General features: G+C 44.9%; 1 protein-coding gene across 2 annotated transcripts in view; it reads left to right on the forward strand.

Annotated features, from left to right (window-relative positions):
• Positions 1–1,088: 1,088 nt before the first annotated feature.
• SAMD5 (sterile alpha motif domain containing 5) overlaps positions 1,089–22,567 on the forward strand; it is an 81,249-nt gene continuing 59,770 nt past the window's right edge. Inside the window, exon 1 of one of the 2 annotated variants that reach the window (XM_059399201.1) lies at positions 1,089–1,844. In XM_059399201.1, coding sequence (XP_059255184.1) covers positions 1,380–1,844 — 465 coding nt within the window. In that variant the 5' untranslated portion in view covers positions 1,089–1,379. The remainder of the gene's footprint in view (positions 1,845–22,567) is intronic. The other variant, XR_009404262.1, reaches the window with a different exon arrangement.

The raw sequence follows: 22,567 nt of genomic DNA on the forward strand, positions 1-22,567 counted from the left end.
AGGCAGCAGCAAGACAGGCGAATTGGGTTGATTCTGTTCCCTAGAGAGAAAGTGCCGCGGGCGGAGATGTCCGAGCGTCTCTAAAGCGAGGGGATGGTAGCTTGTCAATGTCCCCGCGATCTCGGGCGGGAGGAATGAGCTCTTCCCCCCAAGCTCCAGGACCGAGCGCCTGGAAGCGACCCTGGGGACAGCTGCCCGGGGAGCTCGGGCAGAATTCACTGTGGGCGGACCGGACTGGAAGCACAGTGGAAACTAGGGTCAAAGAACCTGGCAGATAGTACGGGGGTGGGGGAGCGGAATGCGCCTGCCTAGGGGAAAGTACGACCCATCCCAAACTTTCGCAGACTCGGGGGGCCGAGGAAGGGCGAGCCAGGTAGAAGCACCAGCTTCTTCCGCCGCCCCGCGCTCCCAGCTGCAGTGAGAAGGGGCGGCACGCAGCGCGGGCTGGACGCGGGCGGCCCCCTGGTCGCGCCCACCCGCCGGGCTAACGTGCCACCGCGCGGGGCTCTGGGCTGGCGTCCACGGAAGAAACCAGACCGCTCCCGCCTGCGCGCCGGCTCCGAGGAAGGGGCGTGAAGCTCGGCTTGGGCGAGGAGGAGGGAAACTTGGCCTCGCAGCCTCGCCCGACGAGGTCGGGCGGCGGGGACCTGCCCTTGGGCGGCGGGCTAGCCCGCCGGCTGAAGTCGGGGAGGCTCGAGAAGAAGTGAGCGCAGAGCCGTCCACGAGCTAGAGAAATCGGCTTAAAAAGAAATGTACAAAGCGATCCAAGGCCGCTGCGGGAGTCCGGCAGCTTAGAAGCCACCCCCCGCGCACCAGGAGGACGGCAGCGACTCGCCCTCCCGAAGACGAGGCGCTCCTGGGCGGCCGCGGGTCTGCGCGGAGGAGCCGCCTCCCCAGCGTGGGGCGCGCATTCAGACGCCGGCGGCGGCCAGAAGCCGAGATGCGGCGCGGGGCTCCCGGCCGGTCCCGGGCCAGCAAAGTCCGGGGCGGCCCCGCGCGCCGCTGACCCCGCGCGAGTCCGAGGGCTGTGCCGGCCCCGCCCGCCTCCGCCCCCTCCCGCGCCCGCCGCGCGCCCCTCCCCGCGGCGGCAGCGGCGGCGGCGGCGCATCCAGGGGCGGCGCGGAGCGGCTCGCCCAGCCGCCAGAGCCTGCGAGCTCCAGGCTGCTTGGGGAATTCACTTTGCCGCTTGGACGCTTCTCCATCCTAGGGCTTCTCCTGGTGGCTCTCCGGTTTCGACGCTCCCCTTTTCCTTTGGACGGAAAACTTCGCTGCTGTTTCTTTTTCCCCTTGGAGGACAGGATTAAAAGTTCCCAGAACTGGTGCCGCCCGTGCCGCTCGGGCGCTGGAACAGCTCTTGTCCGTGGGGTTCCAGTGCCACCATGTGCACCAACATAGTTTACGAGTGGCTGAAAGCACTGCAGCTCCCGCAGTACGCCGAGTCCTTCGTGGATAACGGCTACGATGATCTGGAGGTGTGCAAGCAGATCGGGGACCCGGACCTGGACGCCATCGGGGTGCTGGCGCCCGCGCACCGCCGCCGCATCCTGGAGGCCGTGCGCCGGCTGCGGGAGCAGGACGCCGCCGCCGCCGGCCTCTACTTCACGCTGGAGCCGCAGCCGCCGCCCGCGCCGCCCGCGCCGCCCGCTGTCGCCGTCCCCACCGGCCGCCGGGGGGAGCCGTGCGGCGGCCCGACCCCGGGCCCCCGCGGGGACCCCCGCGGCCAGACGGCCGCCCCCCGCAGCAGGGAGCTGGTGAGCTACCCCAAACTGAAGCTGAAGATCATGATCAGGGATAAGCTCGTCCGCGACGGCATCCACCTGAGCAAGCCCCCGTACTCCCGCAAGGTAAGGAGGCACCGCCCGGACCGCGCGGGGCGCGCGGCGGGAGGGGACACGGCCCAGCCGCTGCAGCCCATTCCAGGTGACGACGGGGAGGCAAGGATGCTTGGGGTACTTGGGATCTTGTCTCTTTCTGTGTTCGCTCTTTATGCTTTCTTTCCTGGTGTCACCAGCGGCTGGTAAGGCAAGATCCCAGGAGTCAGTTCTAAACTAGGACCAAGACTCGGGTTAATGTCTGGTGCTCTACTGTGGAGAACTGGACGAGCGGCCCTACTCCAGGAGCAAAGGGCAACTCCGGATCCCCCCACCCCCCGCCTCCCCCGTAGTAGTGCTTAGGTCTGAAGGGTACTGAAACGGTTAGCACTACAGGCGTTCCCTTTTTGAGAAACTTCCAAAGGGAAATTGGCCAAGTCTTAAGAGTGGGAAATCAGACCCTGTCGTTATCGGTTCCATACAGTCGAATGCCTTCACTGCTGCAAATTTGAAAAGTGAACCACTGACATGGACATTCTGGGGGAAGAGTTAAGTGTCAGTCCACTTGGGGTAGTTTCTTCAACTTAAGTACAGGGAGGGAATCCGTGCTAAAGACATTGGACATAATGGGGCCAGTGAGGAGGTACTGCTGAGCTCTTTGCTGGGTCACCAGTTTAATTTACTATTAATCTAGATGAGCTGAAGAAGGCACAACTCTTAGTTCTAGAAAGTCTGAGTGGACTTCCCTTTGGGAGGAGAGAGCACAGCCCAAGGAAGTGAGATTTTCTGTGGCCAGTGAGGAATTCCTGGGGAGGAATCACAGGGAAAGAACTGGGAGTTTATGGAAGCTACTGAAATATGGACTTAGGCGTAGAATAATTAAGTAACAGAAAGTCTTATTTTCATACAAGAGCTGTCCCTCCAGATAAGTGTGTAGGCTTCTGGAGTCATCCAAGTAGAGGGTCCTGCCTTGAAAGGGAGAACTAGGTAGCACAGGTAATCCCCAAGCCTGCTTGGGGTTTCCCAGGCAAAGCTGCCCCTCAGCTGGAAATCATATAGAGAAGCCCAGAGGGAAAAGGTGGGGAAGAAGCTACAGCTGGGGGCAGCGTTGCCTGGGAAACCCCAAGCAGGCTTGGGGATTACCGGTGCTACCTAGTTCTGCGGGGCAGGGGAGGGGGGGGGCGGGGAGAACAGCTGTGAACACAGCACCTGAACAGGAAAATTCGGATTATCGAAATGTTTTGTGCTCATCTTAGTCCTCTGAGTTGCTTTATATTCTTAATTCATGGTCAGAACGTCTGGATTTAAGGAAGGGCAAGTGGAAACTTTCTAAAAAGTGGTTAAGGTAGATATGAATGAAGGGTTTAATATTGTCCATACGTTATCTTGCAAGAAAGGTAAGCACTTCAGACACCATGCTCGGGAGTATAAATTTGTTTTTATAAAAATAAATAGGGCAGGTCTGAAGGACAGTTTGCCTCAAGTTAAACACATATTTCAGTTACCCACTCTGTGTTACTGATGTGTGGCCCAAACGGGAAGACAGAGGAAAGGACACTTTTCCCAAGCAGGCAGCGTTAGTTATGTCTGGTGTGGATAGGCGGGCTGGGTCATTCGTATAAGGCTCATTCCTGGAGATAGCAGGTCAGAGGAGTTCAGCCCAGTCACACTCTTGTGATTTGCTTCCCAGGAAGTGAATTGGGTGTGAGCTGAGAAAATGTGAGCACGTGGGCACACAGCAAGGGCGCAGGTCGACGTCTGGACAGAAGGGGCTATAGAGAGTAAGGTGTGTCCCTAGGGCTTGCTTATTTTTCGGGACCAGAGCTGTGATCGGGCAAGGGGGCAGAGCAGAGGGTAGGCTGGGAGCGGAGAGTGGTGTTCAGGAAGTATCACGTTTTGGTTCTGATACTTAAAAACACAGGCATCGATAGCAAACTTCAGAAGCTGAGAAAGATTCTTGTATGGACATGAAATGTGTGGGTGTAGGCTTCGGACTGTACCCGACTGCCTAGATCAGTGTGTGATATGGTAGTGCGTTTGAGCAAGTGTGATTTACACAAGAAGATTTCACCTTGTGTCATAATACTGTTTTCTTTCTGTGTAAATGATTACTTCAGTCAATTTCTATATGAATCCTAGAACAATGTTCGATAATAAAGATACACCTAATTCACTTCCTGTACACACTTAATTCTGGGTCTTGAACAGATGAAAGAATAGAGTGAGGGCAGAAGTAGTTTCGTACCTCCATTGGTATTCTGCCCGTGAATAAAAAAAAAAAAAAAAAAAAAAAAAGATGGCAAATTAAATTGTAAAAAAAAGAAAAACAAAGTTCTATTCCTGTAGTTTTCTATATCTGCTATAAGAAAAACCCAATTTGTTTCAAGAAAAACAGAGAATAGGAACTGAAATACAAGTACTGTATCTCAAACTGAGGGTTCGGTTGTACAGCGCCAGACCACGTTGGTCATTCTGAATTTGTTGCTTATATGTGCATTGCCTCTAAAGTTTCAGGTTTTAAATTATTTGAGAATTGTCTTCTGATGCAGCTTGTTTCTGTGTAGATAGTGCCAGGACTTTTCTTTAAAATGTGATCCACATTATATATCTCTGGATTGCTTGGCTCTGTCATGATAGGAATGTGTAGCTGTTCATTATGTGCATTTAGGATTCTGCTTACTTGAGCGAGCCTCACTTCGCCTTTATAGTCATTTGAATCATCAGTCCCTGTGGTGTGTGTGTGTGTGTGTGTGTGTGTGTGTGTGTGTGACTATTGGATGGCTTGAAAGTGGGTTTATACCCTGGATGGTCAAGGCAGGAATAGCAAATCTTTATAGAGGAGAGTAAATTGAGGAGTTTTCCTAAGAATGACCAGAAAGGGCTTTAGGACTATAGAATTTGCTTCAGGAAGAGTTAAGGTTTGGGCTGTTGTGCTGCTGGCCTGGCCTCATGTTACCAGGTGCCGCCACTGTCCCCTCTTAGGTGAGTTGCAGTGTAAGTAAAAGGTAAGTTTCTCTTTGTTTTCCAAAGACAGTAATTAAAATCTAAGTTCAAAGTAAGTACTCCTTTGTTTTTCCAAAGAAAGTAATTAAAATGTAAGTTCAAAGTAAGTTCCCCTTTGTTTTCCAAAGCAAGTCTGCAGCTTTGGAAAAGCAGGAGCCTTGAAAGAACTCTGCTTGAAATCAAAAAGCAGTAGACAAGTCCCTTTTCTATCCTGTGTATAGCTTCTGTGACTGCTGTGATTGCTGCCTTAGTAGGATGGGGATATGTTTTCATAGGGTAGGAATTAGATAGAGCTCTGTGCATATGATCTCAGTTCTTCACCAGGCTTCCCTCAAGGCTCTAGGTTGCTGTGCTTGGCAGGATGCAGAAGCCCCGCCCTCACAGAACTTGGGGTGTAGCAGGGAAGACCTACAGTGGAATGAGCAGTCATGCTAAAGTGTGATGATTACTTCTGTGGGGAGTGCATGATGCTGTGGGCAGGTGCATCTAACTTCATTTACAGTGAGGTGGGTCGGAGCAGGCTTTCCAGAACTGGCATTTAGTCAGAGAACCGAAGGTTAGGAAAGTGTGGCCCTAGAAAGAGCAGGGTTCTAAGACAGAACAGTATGTGCAAAGGCCAGGAAGGCAGGAAGTTGAGTGGGCAACAGGAATTGAAGGGAACTCAGTCTGCCTGGACCAAGAATGCTTGGAGGGAAAGGCAAGAGTTGGAAAGACACTCAGTGGCTGGTCCTGGATGGCCTTGACCTCCTGTTTAGGAATTTGGAGTGTATCTTGAGAGGGAGCTGTTGGTGGATCCTGAGCAGAGGCAGGGTGAACAGTTAGGTTTTGGAGAGTCCAGGGAGATTTACAGGTGGCCTGGACTGGGGGAGTGAGTTGGGGAGGAGCAGTGGAGGTAATTGAGAGGTGGAATGGACAGAACTTGATGACGGTTTGGATGCCAGGGCTGTGAGGGGAAAGCTCGGGGTGACATGCAGATTTCTGCCTTAGGATTGCAATGCTATTCCCTGACGAGGTAGAGGACCCGAAAGAAGATCACATTTGGGGAGAAAGATGTTGCCTCTGGACTATGTTCACTCTCTTAGAAATCCACTTATGTTCCACCTGTTTGTCCTCCCCGGAACGCCTAGCAACCACTGATCTTTCTCCTGTTCTGACAGTTTTGTCTTTCCTGGAACATCCACGGTTGGAAGCATACAGTATGTAGTTCTTTCCCTTGGTAATATGCACTTACTGGTCCTGTGTGTCTCCTTCTGGCTCAGCGGCTCATTTCTCTGAGTCTGAATAGCATCCCATTCTCTGGATGTACCATGACAACCTTCTAATGAAGTCTGGCTGAGAATACGGACCTAAGACCAAGACTAAGTCAAGAGAAGGGTTTTGCGGAGTTACTTTTTTGAAGGATGAGAGGAGCTCAACACTCCTCTTTGAGTGTTGGTGACAGAGAGCCAGAGACAGGGAGATGTCCCACAGGCCAAGGTCTTGGAGGAGGTGGGGGGGAGTCGCGCCCAAAGCACTAGAAGGAGGTGGATTTGCTTCTAGGCAAGGCGGATTTGCTTATATTAGGAAGGAGCAGAGGAAGGATGGCTGAGGTGGGGTGACATTGAGGAGCACTGGTGTGTCTCTCTGACTATCTGATACCAGTGAGGGGGGAGGTGGAGGGATTAGAGGTATATGGAGAAGGTTGTGTTCATATACAAATATTGGCTGCTATGATCTGGTGCGTGTGGCTATGCTTAAGCATAAACATGGAGCAGTAGTGCTTCTAGGATATACGTAAGCCCATGTATATAGACGGTGTCCTTGTCGTTCTGGTGTACAGGGTGCAGGCGGCAGGCTACGTGTGAGGCTGTATCAAGCCCTGGGCCGTGTGGCAGTGCCGGGCAACGTGGTGAGGTAGGTGGGAATACTGCGGGGCTCTAAAGGCGTTCTGTTTACTAGCAGACTTGGAAAAGCAGAAAGCAGGTCTTCAGGCAGATAGCGGATGGGGCAGGCTTCTCCACTTCTTCACATGAAACGTATCTCTTTGGCATGCATTACCCGTTAACACTGTTTGAGTTAGTATAACCTTATTTAATAATGCCGTAAGAGCGTTAGGCTTCATTCCCACCTCCGCATGAATCTAATTACATAACAGGACTCCCGTGGTAATAGGTCTGTTAATGGGTGTTTGGGGAACAGGACCCAGGATGAAGGAATATGGAGACAGAGGTGGCACGAGGGCTTCTGTGTCTGTGCCAAGGTGAGGATATAGAAATGTGTAGAAAGACAGAAGCTGGGGAAGAAAACTTTGGAGTTTTGCCTTGGGTCCTGGCAGAGCTGAAATGACAAAAAATATTCCTCCCCCAGAATTCCTCTGCCTTCATGATGTTGTCGGGGACAGATGGGAAGCTGGAAAAGTTCAGTTCTCCCAACTCAAATCAATATCCTCAAGTATCCTCAGCCTGGGCAAATGAAGATCCTTCTAGGCTTTTGTGGTTCTTAGTCCCTCATTGGAACATGGTGAAAAGGAAGGGCCCGGAAGGAGGCGGCTTTCCTCACGCTGTTTGTAGTTGACTTTTTAAAGAGTTTCTAACATTCGGACTCTAAGCCATCCGTCTGCCTGTCTGCAACCCTCAGGAATGCCGAGCACCCTGTTCCCATGTTGGTTCAAGGTCCCCAGAGTCCCCAGGTGAAATTGGAAACCAGCCCCTGTCCACAGAGAGACCAGAGAGAAAGGCAGACCAGGCCGGGTCGGCAGCTGGCAGGTTTGATAAACAAGGAACTGACGTGAGAGGCTTGTCTGGGGCAGATGCACCGTGAGGAGCTCTCTGGAGGTCCTGGACCTGCCAGCCAGAATCTTATTTATTTATTTATTTATTTATTTATTTATTTATTTTTGATCTTGCTGATCTTTTTTTTTTTTTTAATTGTGTTATGTTAGTCATTGTACAGTACATCATTAATTTTTGATGTAGTGTTTCACAATTCAGTGTTTGCCTGTAACACCCAGTGCTCCGTGCAATCCATGCCCTCCTTAATACCCATCACTGGGCTCACCTGTACCCCCACACTCCTCCCCTCTAAAACCCTCAGTTTGTTTCCTGGAGTCCACAGTCTCATGGTTCATCTCCCACTCTGATGTCCACCCCCTTCATTTTTCCCTTCCTTCTACTAATGTCCTCCATGCTATTCCTTATGTTCCACAAATAAATGAAACCATGTGGTAACTGACTTTCTCTGCTTGACTTATTTCACTCAGCATAATCTCCTCCGGTCCCTTCCATGTTGATGCAAAAGTTGGGTATTCATCCTTTTTGATGGCTGAGTAATATTCCATTACATATAGGGACCACATCTTCTTTATCCATTCATCTGTTGAAAGGCATCTCAGCTTTTTCCACAGTTTGGCCATTGTGGATATTGCCTCTATGAACATTGGGGTACATATGGCCCTTCTTTTCTTTGGGGTAAATACCCAGTAGTGCAATTACCAGCTCATAGGGCAGCTCTATTTTTAACTATTTGAGGAACCTCCACATTGTTTTCCAAAGTGACTGCACCAACTTGCATTCCCACCAACAGTGTAAGAGGGTTCCCCTTTCTCCACAACTTCTCCTAACATTTGTTGTTTCTTGCCTTGTCAATTTTTTGCCATTCTAACTGGTGAAAGTGGTATCTCAGTGTGGTTTTGGTTTGTATTTCCCTGATGACTAGTGAAGTTGAACATTTTTTTGTATGTCTGTTAGCCATTTGTATGTCTCCTTTGGAGAAGTGTCTGTTCATGTCTTTGGCCCATTTTTTGATGTGATTTTCTGTTTTGTGTATGTTGGGTTTGAGGAGTTTTTTTTATAGACCTTGGATATCAGCCCTTTGTCTGTGGTGTCATTTTTGAATATCTTCTCCTTCTGTGGGTTGCCTCTTTGGTTGGTTGACTATTTCCTTTGCTGTGCAGAAGCTTTTGATCTTAATGAAGTCCCAAAAGTTCATTTTCACTTATGCTTCCCCTGCTCTCGAGCCGTATCTTGAAAGTAGTTGCTGTGGCCTCCAGAATCTTAAAGGTCTCTAGAGAGGGTTTAACCGGGTATAGTCCCGTATGTCATTCAGATGATCTCAGTACCGCATTATGCTCTCAAAGCTGTGTTCTTGAAGTGCCTCTCAGCATGGGAACAGTGGGAGTAATACTCATTCTAAAGATGGGGAGGAGGTGAGGAGACTCCGATGGCTGGGGTCCAGCTCTTGGGTCCACTTGTGGTCATGTTCCCTCACTGACCTTCCTCAACAGGTAGGCCCTGGGTTATCACAGTGAACTGGGCCAACAAATGAGACAGATGAACTGGACAGACATGGTTCTTTCTTATAGCTATGGATGTACTTGTGGGGGGCCTAACCCAGTATCTGATGTGTGGGAAGAGTGCCATATAAAAGTTGAATGTGGGACATGAAGGCGATCTGGCTGCAACATGTCACCCCATTGATCTCCAGGGTTGGTTTGACTGCTCTGGATGGCTGGGTGGGTGTCCTCTTCCCCCTCACTGCTCTGCAGGCCTCCCTCCTAAAGCCGCCAGCACTTGGCCAAGAGAACTATCTTCCTTGATATAGGGGGACCGTTCTTTGATCAAGGGTATACAAAATGTTGCGTTCCCCTGATACAACCTCCAAACAAGCTCTCAAGGTCCATTTGTAGGTGAACATAGGGTAGTTCAAGCTCCTAAGATGCCAAACGCATCCAGATGAGGCCCTGTGCAAGGCAGACTGCCCTTGGAAACAAACAAAATGGTTGAATATTGTTTCTATAAATGCCGAGGGTGGTGAATTTTGCATTTGTGTTTGTTGTAAGTGTTTAAAAAAAAGACCAACTTCCATCAAAACTTGAAGATTATCAGTGATGAAATTTAAAATCAAAGTATGTTTATTCATTAAGTATTTTCGAAGAACTGGGAATGAAAATGCTAGTTGGGCAGGTTATTTAAAAAGCAAACCTCTGAGGGCACATGGATGGCTCAATCAGTTAAGCGGCTGCTTTCAGTCCAGGTCATGGTCCCACAGTCCTGGGATGGAGGCCCGAGTAGGGGAGTAGGGTTCTCTGCTCAGCAGGGAATCTGTTCCTCCCTCCTGCTCAAGTTTGCTCTCTCTCCCTCCCCCTTTCTCTCTGTCAAATAAATAACTAAGTAAAATCTTAAAGGGGGCCGGGGGAAGCAGACTTCTGAAGCAGGGCCATGACTGCAGAATTTAAGAAGGTGCTCATCATCAGGGCGTGCAAGTCTGGACCCTGCTTGTGGGCCTGCTGCCCTTAAGGAAATAAATCTGTCATTGTGAAATACCAGGTATTTGCGGGCGTTGCCGGCAGCCCTCCAATCACATGCGGGCAGTCACCTCCCATGCTTCAGACCCCTCTGCAGCAGCAGTGGGCTGTGGGCCCAAACGTGCCAAGCTCCCCCACGGGCCCGCATGCTTTCGGTGCATTATGGCCGCTCAGGGAGCTCCTCCAGGTGGGAGAGCTCTGTACATCGGACAGGTCCTCTTTGCCGACACTGTGCTGCAGTGGTGAAGAGCCCAGGCTCCGGAACAGACTATGGGGTCCGGTCCCAGCTCTGCTTCGTGCTCGGGCACTTGAGCCCCTCTGCAGAAAGTGGACAATGCTAGGGACTGCTTTAGGAGGGCCTTATGGGAGTGAGATGAACTGAGGACTTGCCAGGCTATAATTTGTATCAGATCCCGGGGGTTGCTGTCATCAAGTACCACAAAGTAGGTCTATAGAACAACAGAAACGTATTCTCTCAGAGTTCTGGAGGCTACAAATTCAAAGCCAAGGTTTGGTAGAATCTTGCTCCAAAATCCCAAGGGTCTGTGCTGCGATTTACTTATAGGGGCCACCAAAACCTGCAAAGGCCATCTCTGTATCTGCAATTGCCACTTCAAGCACCCCGGGGTCTGCTGGGGCAGATGGTCCAGGATGTGGCAGCACGGCTGTTACTAGAGCCTTCTCTGGTTCCAGCCGCACTCAAAGCCAGCAGCTTTCCTAGTGTCTCAGTCAGTGGGCTGCAGTAGTGCATCCCAATGAGGGATAGGGTGCCTCCAAAGTCCAAAGAGGCGCGTTTAGGCCTTGTGCCTCATATTTGGTTTTGGGGGTTGGGCAGATGCAACAACTTATCCTCACTTAAGAAAGGATATCTCAGTATGCCCCCCCCCAAGGGCCTCTGAAAGTTTCATCCAGGTAGGAGGCCCCTCAGTTTGTGTCAGACGTCTCAACTTCTGACATGCAAATCTTACAATTAATTCTAGAGTAGTTGCGACTTCTTGTTGCCAGGTCAAAGCAGCATACTGTCGTCAATGTAATGGACCAGTGGAAGGGAAAGGTGACCAAGAACCCTGCGAACTAAATTGTGGCATAGGCTGGAGACTTTATACACCCGCTGGAGGTAGGACAGAGAAGGTAGACTGCTGGCCTTGCTTGGTACGTACTGAGATACTGAGAAAGTAGCAGGTTACTGGCCGGATGCGTAACCTGGCTCATGGTAAGTGCTCGCCCGAGTTAGCTTCTGTACGCCAGATGTAACCTTGCTCAGGTGGTTTAGCTTCCATCCTAGTGGTCTTACATCAGCTGTGTATAGAAAATCCATTGGCTCAGGTTTCATTCCTGATGATAGGTGTGTTTGATAATTAATCGGGACAGATTTTTTTTTAAGATTTTACTTATTTATTTGACAGAGAGAGAGAGAGCACACAAGCAGGGGGAGTGGCAGAGGGAGAGGGAGAAGCAGGCCCCTTGCTGAGCAGGGAACCCGATGCGGAGCTCAATCCCAGGGTCCTGGGATCATGACTGAGCCGAAAGCAGATGCTTAACCGACTGAGTCTAAACCCAGGTACCCTAGTCAGTGGCAGATTTTTTTTTTCCAGTGGCAGATTTTTATTACAAATGATGCCTAGTCATTTATTGCCTGAGGATACAATAATAAAAATAATTTTTTTTTAAATAAAAAATAAATAAAAATATACACATTTCAGAATTTAGACATTCAAAATTAGATTATAATCTCCAAATCAGTCACCTGGTAGAACACAAGATTTCCGTTACTCAAAACCTTTCTGAAGGTCTAGTGCCTGTAGAGCACTTTTTAGAACATGGTCGGTGGGTGCAGGCCTTCATTCTTCTGAGGAGGATCTGGTTTGGGGTACACACCTAAAGTGCTTTGGAATCAAATCTGAGAGTTGTGTCAATAAAATATGGAATGGAAGACAGAATCTGAAAAAAATGAATTTTTTTTTTTGGTATGACTTCTAAAGTGGTTTTAAATTTTCTGATATTTATAATTCTTTTCCTACTTTTGAATTCTTAAAAATATGCTCTTACTGTGTATCCATGTCATAAGTACGGAATACCTCAACAAAACACAAGTCAATTCCCTACATATCTGCGAAGAGCAAGACATTAGTTATGGACTCTCCCAACAGATAATTAGTGTAAAGATGCTTATGGTCCTATAGGGGAGAAGTTAAGTAAACTGTGCATAGACATGAGTAAACTGCAGCACTCTCTCAGTTAATCTCCATTTGGGTAGTCTCTTGGTGTTCTTACAGCTTTTCCTTTGCTTGTCCTGCTGCTTTTTATTTATTTATTTAAGTTTTTTTGTTTTTTAAATATTTTATTTATTTATTTGACAGAGATCACAGTAGGCAGAGAGGCAGGCAGAGAGAGAGGGGGAAGCAGGCTCCCTGCTGAGCAGAGAGCCCGATGCGGGGCTGGATCCCGGGACGCTGGGATCATGACCTGAGCCGAAGGCAGAGGCTTTAGCCCACTGAGCCACCCAGGTGCCCCAGTCCTGCTGTTTTTAGAAAGCTTTTCTGTACCCTGTCATCTCAAGTCTTAACAGAAGTCAGAGTTCTCATTTCCCCTCTCACTCTTGCGTGCAAAAAAAGATGCTTAAGGCAGGGATACCAGGGTTAAGAATGTCCTCCTGGGCACGCCTGGGTGTCTCTGTCGGTTAAGCATCTGCCTTCGGCTCAGGTCATGATCCCGGGGTCCTGGAATGGAGTCGCACATCGGGTTCCAAGCTCAGGAGGAGTTTGCTTCTCCCTCTGCCTTCCGTACCCCCTGCTTATGCTCGCTCTCTCTGACAAATAAATAAATAAAAATCATTAAAAAAAAAAAAGAAAGAAAGAAAGCCCTCATGAACCTTATATGTGATCTTAGGCTGTCGCCTAAGGTATACTATGACAAAGAAAGAAGAGTTAAGTTTTAAAAATGTCATTCTTTTTAGATTTTTTAGAATGCTCAGATTTCAGTTCACTGGAAGTTTGTTCTGAAATGAATTTTCTTGAAAGTAAGGTAAATCAAATGATGTAGACTTGACCCGGGCTGGTCGTCGAAATAGAGAAGGGTATCCTAAGGTATTTGGAAGAACATTGCCTATAGTAAGGGAAAATTCCCCAAGAACCATGATAGGAATAGCCCCTTGAGGTTATGGCCTGTTAGAGTTAGAGGCAGCATTGAGCCCTTGGCTTATTATTGCTACTCTCTGAATTTGAGTTGATGGTTTTTTAACAGTTATTTTCTAAGTTTTATGAAAAAAATGGTATTTCAGATCAACTGCCGATTCAGACTTGGGAGGCCTGAGAAGAGTAAGGAGGAAATTCTCCTTTTCAGTCAATGCAAAAACTATTAAGGGTAAATAATTGTGGATCATGCCAAAAGGCATTAAGGATACAATCTGTCTTACATAGAGACTAAGTGACATCTAATAGTTTAAAGAGATTTCATTACTGCTGCTAATTGAAATAAATGGTCTGATGAGTTCCAAAAACCTTACTGTTAGGTTTCCATAAAGTTATAAATGCAAACAGAATAAGACCTACTTCATTTGAAACATGTCTGAAAGAAAAGGAAAACAACTGATATGCATTTTTTGTTTACCCAAATCATAACAAACAGTAATTCCAAGTTTTAAAATGTTTTCCCTAGAACTCCCAGAACTCTATAATAAGACTAGAAGGATACCTACTGTATTTGACACAGAGTGTATAATTTTAATACCCACCCCTAGAGACAAAATTATTTTAAGTAGTGGCCATGAGATAAAATAAAACAAATACTTTATTTCTTCTTTAGTTTTAAAGCAATTGACAATTAAAATAAGGAGTACATTTTGATTTTAAAGTATTCGAACCTTACAGTAAACGTATTATCTATGACATAACATTTGCACTTAACCAAACTAAAGTATTATACTTGATAGTTCGTGCTGTCTCACTGTTTTTGAATTTTCAACACAAATTAAAAACTTGAATGGCCGCAAAAGAATAATAAAATTGAAGTCCTTCAAATTTTGTTTCTTTGTTTTTTGCAAAGCATGGTTCTTTTCATTGTTGATTTCAAACTTACCATTTACTTTGGGGATATATAATTGTACTATAAGAAAGATTTGACAATTTTCACAAACATATTCTAGGAAAGGACTCTTGTAAACCAAGTCTGTGGGTTGGTGCCAACTGTGTAACCAAGAGTTCTCTGAACTAACTCTCATGCAGAACATAGCGCTTATTAAAAGGACAGGTAAGGGGTGCCTGGGTGGCTCAGTTGGTTAATTGTCTGCCTTTGGCTCAGGTCATGATCCCAGGGTCCTGGGATCGAGGCCCGCATCGAGCTCTCTGCTCAGCAGGGAGCCTGCTCCCCCACCACCACCCTGCCTGAGCCTGTCTCTCTGCCTACTAGTGATCTCTGTCAAATAAATAAATAAAATCTTAAAAAAAAAAGTAAAAATAAAAATAAAAGGACAGGTAATAACAAGATGCTAATTAGAAGTGAATGTACATACCATTAAAACTCAGCAGTAAGGAACTGCAGCATTTACAGTTTTGACCAAAGATTTTTTAGGGAGCAGTGTTTACCACTCATATTGTTTAGAATTGTCTGGAGGGCATGTTTATAATTAAAAGATTTATTTTGTTTTGGGGGACCTCCTTACTGTCTGCAACTGGGGTGAGCTCTTTCCTATGCCCTGCCCTGGAAGACGTAAGGAAATATGATCATTTTATTTTAAGAGAAGCTATTTCTTCTGTAAAGTGGTGCTGGTGTCTCTCTCACAGGGTTGTAGAATGAATGAAATGGGATCATTTCTATCAAGTTATTTTGTAAGTTTTAAAACAACTTCTATAGATTTAGGGTGTTCTTATTGATAGGGGATATGTCTTTATGTTATCAAAACTTTGAAAATATTTCTTTTTTTTTCTTTGAAGATTTTATTTATTTATTTGACAGACAGAGATCACAAGTAGGCAGAGAGGCAGGCAGAGAGAGAAGAGGAAGGAGGCTCCCTGCTGAGCAGAGAGTCCGATGCAGGACTCAATCCCAGGACCCTGAGATCATGACCTGGACTGAAGGCAGAAGCTTTAACCCACTGAGTCACCCAGGTGCCCCTTGAAAACATTTCTGACTGAAAATCAATCATACTGAATTGAGACTACTTGGAGAACACTGAAACAGATCTAGAAGAAACTGAAAATGGTCTACATTACAATGTCTAATGCTACAATGTATTTTTTAAAAAATAATTTAGATATAAGAATATTTGTTTTGTACATGGGCACAAATCTCATAGTACCCTGTTAGTGAACGAGGGGAAGGCTGTTCCTATGTTTCAGGTATCATTTGAAAAATGGTTTTAGTACAAGACATAGTCTGTCTTAGTTTAGCACCATAATTTAATCATTTCTTATTGGGTTGAAACCTTACCCATATTATTATTGATTATTATAATTTTTTATCATTTAAAAATGTCATATTTGAGAAATAATATTTCATCATTCTTTGAATTAGATTTCTTAGATTACCAGGTTACAAAATTTCATATTTGTGGCTTTTAATATTTATAATTATGTGTTGTCTGTTCATGGTGCTTACCTGTTTTCTTCTGTTGTCTCAGACTACACCCAGTTGCTTTGCAAGAGCTCTTTATATATTAAAGAAAATAATCATGATTACATAGAGGTTGCAGAGACTTTTCCCAGAATGTGGTTTACCTTATAATTTTATGGGTTTTTTTTTGTATGCACCAAATTTAAAAACTCATATATAGTCTACCTTATCAATAATTTTAGCAATTTCTTTCAGACTGGAGGAATAAAAAAGTGTGAACTCAGAATTGAGTTTGAATTATTTTTTACCATTTACTTGGACAACTTATTTAATCTTTCTAAACCTGAGTTGTCTCATCTATAAAATGAGTATAATATTACCTACTTCTTAATCTTATGATTATTATGTTCTTCTCAGGATGAAGACCTTATCTTAAATTGTTAGTTCACATCCTTACCAATCTGTCGAGGCTAAATATTCTTTTTTAATTTCAAAAAGCTCTTTAAATCCTCATAACAGGGCGCCTGGGTGGCTCAGTGGTTAAGCCGCTGCCTTCGGCTCAGGTCATGATCTCAGGGTCCTGGGATCGAGTCCCGCATCGGGCTCTCTGCTCAGCAGGGAGCCTGCTTCCTCCTCTCTATCTCTCTCTGCCTGCCTCTCTGCCTACTTGTGATTTCTCTCTGTCAAATAAATAAATAAAATCTTTAAAAAAAAAAATAAATCCTCATAACAGATATAATTTGTTTGCCTGCTATCACCATCAAGAATATTTGGTCAATTTATCATTAGCTTTTTAGGTTTTCCTTTTTTTAAAATAGAGAAATATAGTTAATTCTATTTTTATGATCATTTTTATCCTTATAAATCCCTTTCTTGAGTACAAAATCAGTTCATAATTGCCTTTTTCTCCTATTATTCTTTTGTTGTTTATTTCATTTCTGCACTGAGCTCTCTCACCCACCTGAAATTTATTTTGGCCCATGACATAGGGCAGAGAGCTCTAATGTTCTACATAATCATTCTTAGATGACTGTTATATCTTGTGCTTTTCAGGAATTCCAGCTTTCTGCGTTCTTGCCATACTCCAAAATTTAACGGAGATGCTGCAAGTATTTTGCTATTATTCTGCCCCAGGTTATCAGTCTAAGATACTCCTTATGGTGTTAAAAATTCATCTTCATTTTTTCTAATTGGGTGGAAATTTTTACTGGGAATGGATATCTGATTCTAGTAAATATCTTTTCAACAACTTAAAGTAATGGAGACCGTTTTTCTTACTGGGCTTAATGTCGCCATGCAGTATTGCCTTAAGAGATTTCCTTTTGGGGTGCCTGGGTGGCTCAGTGGGTTGAGCCTCTGCTTTAGGGTCAGGTCATGATCTCAGGGTCCTGGGATTGAGCCCTGCGTCGCATGGGGCTCTCTGCTCAGCAGGGAGCCTGCTTCCCCCTCTCTCTGCCTGCCTTTCTGCCTGCTTGTGATCTCTTTGTCAAATCAATCAATCAATCAATCAATCTTAAAAAAAAAACACCAAAAAATAAGAGAGAGAGAGTGATTCCCTATGAGTATACCATCCTTCCATTGCTAGGAAGATGAAGCAAATCAGGAAGCGATGTCTCCTGTAGCATCCAGAGTTTGAGAGGAGGGACATATCCTCTTATCCCAGTTTATTCTGACATTGTTTTACATTTTATATCTTTTCTCTCACGCACAGTGGTTGACATTTACCTTCAGTTTGGTAACCCCTCTGACAGTAATTGTCATGACATTATTACAGTTGACTCTGTGCCCGGAGCTTTGTGGGAGCTGTGGTCCCCCGCTACATAAGCACAGGAGGCGGCCGCAGTGGGGAGACGTGGTGGGATGAGCACTGCAGCCTTGTGGTTCAGAAGGTCACAGCCCTGTAGTTGTGGGTAGCTACTTTGTCTTCTGGTTTGGGCAGGCATTTTGTATTTGAACCACAGGGTAGAGACTTTGAGGAGGGTGGGGGGTGGGGTTTAACTCAAATCCCTATTGATTTTACTGTTTCTGAAGAGTTTTCCCTCTTGTCTACTCACTGGCGCCCCCACCCTGCCCCAAGGCACCTGCTCCCTTCCCCCCCACCTCCCCACCCCCACCGCACCAGGCCTTTTAGCGGAAAATACAAACGAAGGCTGCTTGCCAGATGCCATGTGAAATTGAAAACCTTATAAAAGAAATTGATGCGGCATTCGTTTTAATTTGAGTCTTTGACTTTACGTAGGAACAACAGCTCCGTGTGGAAAAAAAATACAATGGAAAGATGCAATAGGAAATACTGTCCTTGATTTCATTTAAACATTCCTTGACAGGTCAAATAGAAAGGTTTTTTTAAAAGGTCATTGAAGCAAGAATTAACAGTGGGGTACAGACAGGACCTCTATCAGGTGCTGAATTCAGCTGGGTTTGCAGAAGTGGCTGCACCTAGCGCTTCCCAAGCTAGCCATCAATCTCGAAATAAAGATAGAGCCACTTTAAAGTAACCATGTATCAACACAGAATGGAACACTGCTACGTTATGAACCGCTCCTCTGGGAAATTCTTGATTGACAAAAGTAGCGCTGCATTAAGTAGTAGCAATATTTTCATGGCCAGAAAGTAATAAAGCTATAGATAATCTTTATGAAGAAAAAATATTTTCCATAAAGAACTGCCACACAATCTCAAGACTTGCCTCCTACGGTACCCTGCTCAGGTGAAAAGTAGCTCTAGCTAAATGTGAAAGAAAAAAAACTGATAATTTGAGACGTTGTTAATTGCATGCAAGGTTGGTGTTCTAGTCAGTGTCATATATAAGGCAGCTCAAGAAAAGATGATATTGGGTGCTATCTGGGATCGCACAAATCCACTGTCTCTCTGGCTTGATTAGGCTTATATAGTGGGAGAAAATTCAAGATATGCATGATGCTTCCATTAGAGATTAAAGTTGTGCCAGAGGGTCTGCAAAGCAATTTTACTCTTTTGAGATCTACTTCATTACAGAGAGGTTTGGAGAGCTGGAGGTAGGTCAGGGGCATTAACTTGGAGTTTTATTGCGGTGTCATTTTAAATCCGAGTTTTACTGCCACTTCTTGGCACAGCAGTTTGGACCAGTGTATAATATGACCCCTTGTATTGATATACTTATCTTGAAAATGGTGGCGAACCAAATCTTCTGATGTTTTTCTGATCATTTATTAAAACATTGGGATAGTAAATGCTTGGACTCTTGAGCCATATTAGTCCCTCTCTCTGACAGGAAGTACAACATTCTTTTCCACCCCCCATATTGCTCTTTTGGGATGAACATGCTAAATTATATTAAAAATGTTTTGTGAGGAAAGAGGGAGAGCAATGTTCTTTTGGAAGCAGGCAGACTGAAAATGCAAGAGCTCCTGGGGCAGTGAACTCAATCATACTCCAAAAACCTTGTCATTGTGCTTTGAGTTCATTAATTACAAAAATTAGATTTATTCTTAATCCAGCCATATAGTCATTAGTTATGGATATTTTGATTCTACTCTTCACATCTGGAGGGGACCTCTCTTCTTACTTGACCCTCCTCCCTCATTCTCCCCGTGGAGTTTAGAAAGCTAAAATATAGTCTTCCATGCTAACTTACTTGTTCGGTCAGACTTCCCCAAGTTAGGATAAGCTTCTTGCTGTTGGTAACTTTTTCAGATAGAACATAAGGAAACAGCTTTGAAATACCCAGATAATAATAATAACTGATCATGGTCAGTATTTATGATTTGTTGAGTGCTTTACCATAGCATTTCATTCAGTCCTCATTACAGCCCCTATAGTCATGTTTTCGTCATCCCTGATTTCTAGGTGGGAAAATGAGGCCTAAAGAGCTTATGTAACTTGTCCAAACTCACACGGTTAGCGCATCTTATCTGGGAACCAGGTGTACTGACCTAGAGCCCATGCTCATTATCACTGGGCCATTCTGACTCCAACCTTGCTTTGGGGATTTGGCAGCTGTTTTTCAGTTGCTAAAAAACAGCTGTGGGGTAAGGAGTGGGTATATCTTGAGATTTTTCAATTACTTTTTATTTTTTGTAAAAATTTTATTTATGTACTTGAGAGAGAGTGAGAAGGAGAGCATGAGAGGGGAGAAGGTCAGAGAGAGAAACAGACTCCCCACTGAGCAGGGAATCCAATGTGGGACTCTATCCCGGGACTCCAGCATCATGACCCCAGGCGAAGGCAGTAGCTTAACCAACTGAGCCACCCAGGTGTCCAAGATTTTTTATTTTTTTAAAACTTAATAACACTGTATTTAGTGTAGATCTCAAAGACATTATGCTAGAATGAATCCATGTTTTATATACCACTTAAAGAGAATTCCTTCATTCTTTCAACATGTATTACAAATAATCATCAACAGAAGGAAACTGGAAAGGTCGTATGTAGATTAAATCACACCAATTTGGGGGAAGAAAGTTCCTGTTAAGCTTGAGCATTGAGTGTCTTGTCCTGTCTTCTGTTACACGATGACCGAGTGATCGGCAACCATCAGCTGTGTGTGATTGCTGCTGTGTATGAACAAATATTGGTTCTCTTTGGTTCAGCTCTTCAGGAGTTTTTGCCATTTTAATGTCTCTGCTAAATCTGTACCTTGGAATTTTAGTTTAAATAACTTCTTAATATCTAAGGCTTGCTTTCTTTTAGATAGAGGGGAGAATAATATAGGAATCAGGCATTTAACTGAGCTGTTCTTTTCTTACACAGAATGCTTCTAGAAGCTAATTGGAGTTGCTTCCTTAGCCTCCAGCAGTTTTTCAGTACTCATAATGGCATATTTGGAGTTTGAGGTAAGATTTAGAAACAGTTGAAAGTCATTTTGGTAGATGAGATAGCTCGTGTGTAGTCCTGTTTTTAGTACTACATTGCAAACAATCAAATAAAAATAAAACAAAAATGTGGTTACAAAGTGATAAGGCTGCTTTTCTTAGAAATGGGCATTCCCAGGGGGAAATGGTTCATTAATATTTTGATCATGTAGGTGGTTTCACTGTTGTAATAAGCATAGTCTCCCAAAAGAAGTACTTTCAGAGATACTTTTTTGGGCAAATAAGTCTCGATTTGTTTGCTTAAAAAAAAACAACTACTTAACCCTCTGTAATAAATATCCCCTTTGAATAATGGTCTTATTTTGCTATTAAAATTAAGAATAAATATTTGAAATTCAGTGGCTAGCAGTTACAAACCCAGGAAACACATTCCCTTCTAGGCCTTAATTGTGAGAGGGGGAGTAAGCCTGTTCTGAAGAATTAATTGCCATGTTGTACAGTTTCAGTAAGGTGGAGGCCCATGTTACATCTATGAGCATACTGTGGGTTTTAGTGGAACTGTGTCTACAATATCTTCAGATCATCTGAGAAAATTCACATGCTGAATAGTGGCTTTATTATGTTGGGAAGAAAGGAAAGGGGAGTTTCAACATAATGAGAAAGTACTTGGTTATCCTGTTATGTTCTATAGAATCAGTAATTACTACAGGATCATTGTTTTAAATGATCTTGAACTCTATAATTCTCCTTTAACACAGGGTGTAGAAAGCCTTAAGAAGACATTTTTCCCACTTTAATCTTGAGAAAAGGATGGATGACCTATAATATCTTGCGTTTTTTCATCCCATCAAAGACCTGAGGTCTAAAAGGATGCAGGTGACCTAAATTCCAAGGAGAGGAGGAACACATCATTGTTTTGTCTTTGGCAGAGCCCAGGAGAGGGAGGGTTAGTTAACAAAAATAAGGAAAACAACTAAAATTTTTGTGAATTTTTAAAGGCCAAGTATGGGTTGGCATGATCATTTCAAATGTTCAGGAACCCCAGACGTAGAAGGTCTGTATCCACTTGTTGGCTCTTGACCACAGGCCTCCATTAGATGCTTATGAGAGAGATTAGAAGTGCAGTAGGAAACCAGAGAGCGCCCCTCAGTGTCACAGACTGACTCGTGATGACAACTACTTTGAGAGGTGGGTAGAGTCTGCTAGTGTCCTGGAACAGTTATCATAGGACATAGAGGTGGTCACACACAGGGGCAGGCAAGAAATCTGCCCAAACACCTAGACTGAGGCAAAGATCAACAGTTATTAGGATAGCTATAGAAAAACATGCTCTTGCTCCCTGCATTGACACTAGATAGATCCCATCTGTACCAGGGGAGGGGTAGGAAATCACTCGTGCCTGAGATCCGAACTGATATACACAGTGATCTGCCATAACTGGGCGGGTTGGGGGGCGTGTTTGAACCCAACACCCACCAACAATGCTGGGTAGAGACTGGCTGTCATTCATGCTTGATGAGGTAAGAATGCTGAGGTAATCTTACTGCTGAAGCTCAGGTCCATGGGGTCTATCAAAGACAGAGGCTGCAGCAGAATAAAGAAAACCTCTCTGACAGGACTATGAGACTTCCATGGAGTAACAATCCAAAGCTGGGGGAAGGACAAGACCCCTGGGAGAGACCCCCCCTCTGTGCTAGAAGCATGGAGGGGGAACACTAAAGAAAAACCGTCTGTCACTCCAGGCTTCACACAAAACACGAGGTGGCTGGTAACCCCTGCTTGAGGAATTCATGGCCTTTGCTGAACTGAAGGTTACTATAGCAACTGCAAAATCCAAAGCTCCTCAACTACTTTAATTTTGACACAACCACTCACAAAGACAGCCTGACAGTGCAAGAGATATGTTCATTCCAGAAGTAAATTCAGTTTACCTCAGTCTTGGCTGTTCATTGACCATTATGATCTTTTGCATTTAATTAAAAAATTACAAGACATGCAAAAGAAAAAGGAAAAAAAAAAATGACCTACCAAGAGAAAAAGTAGCCCATAGAACAAGACCCAGAAATGGCTAGGATTTAGAAACTACCAGATAGAAACTTAAACAATGGCTATGAATTATAAAGTATATC

The sequence above is a fragment of the Mustela nigripes genome, chromosome 5 (genome assembly GCF_022355385.1).
Source record: "Mustela nigripes isolate SB6536 chromosome 5, MUSNIG.SB6536, whole genome shotgun sequence".
NCBI classification, from domain to species: domain Eukaryota; kingdom Metazoa; phylum Chordata; class Mammalia; order Carnivora; family Mustelidae; genus Mustela; species Mustela nigripes.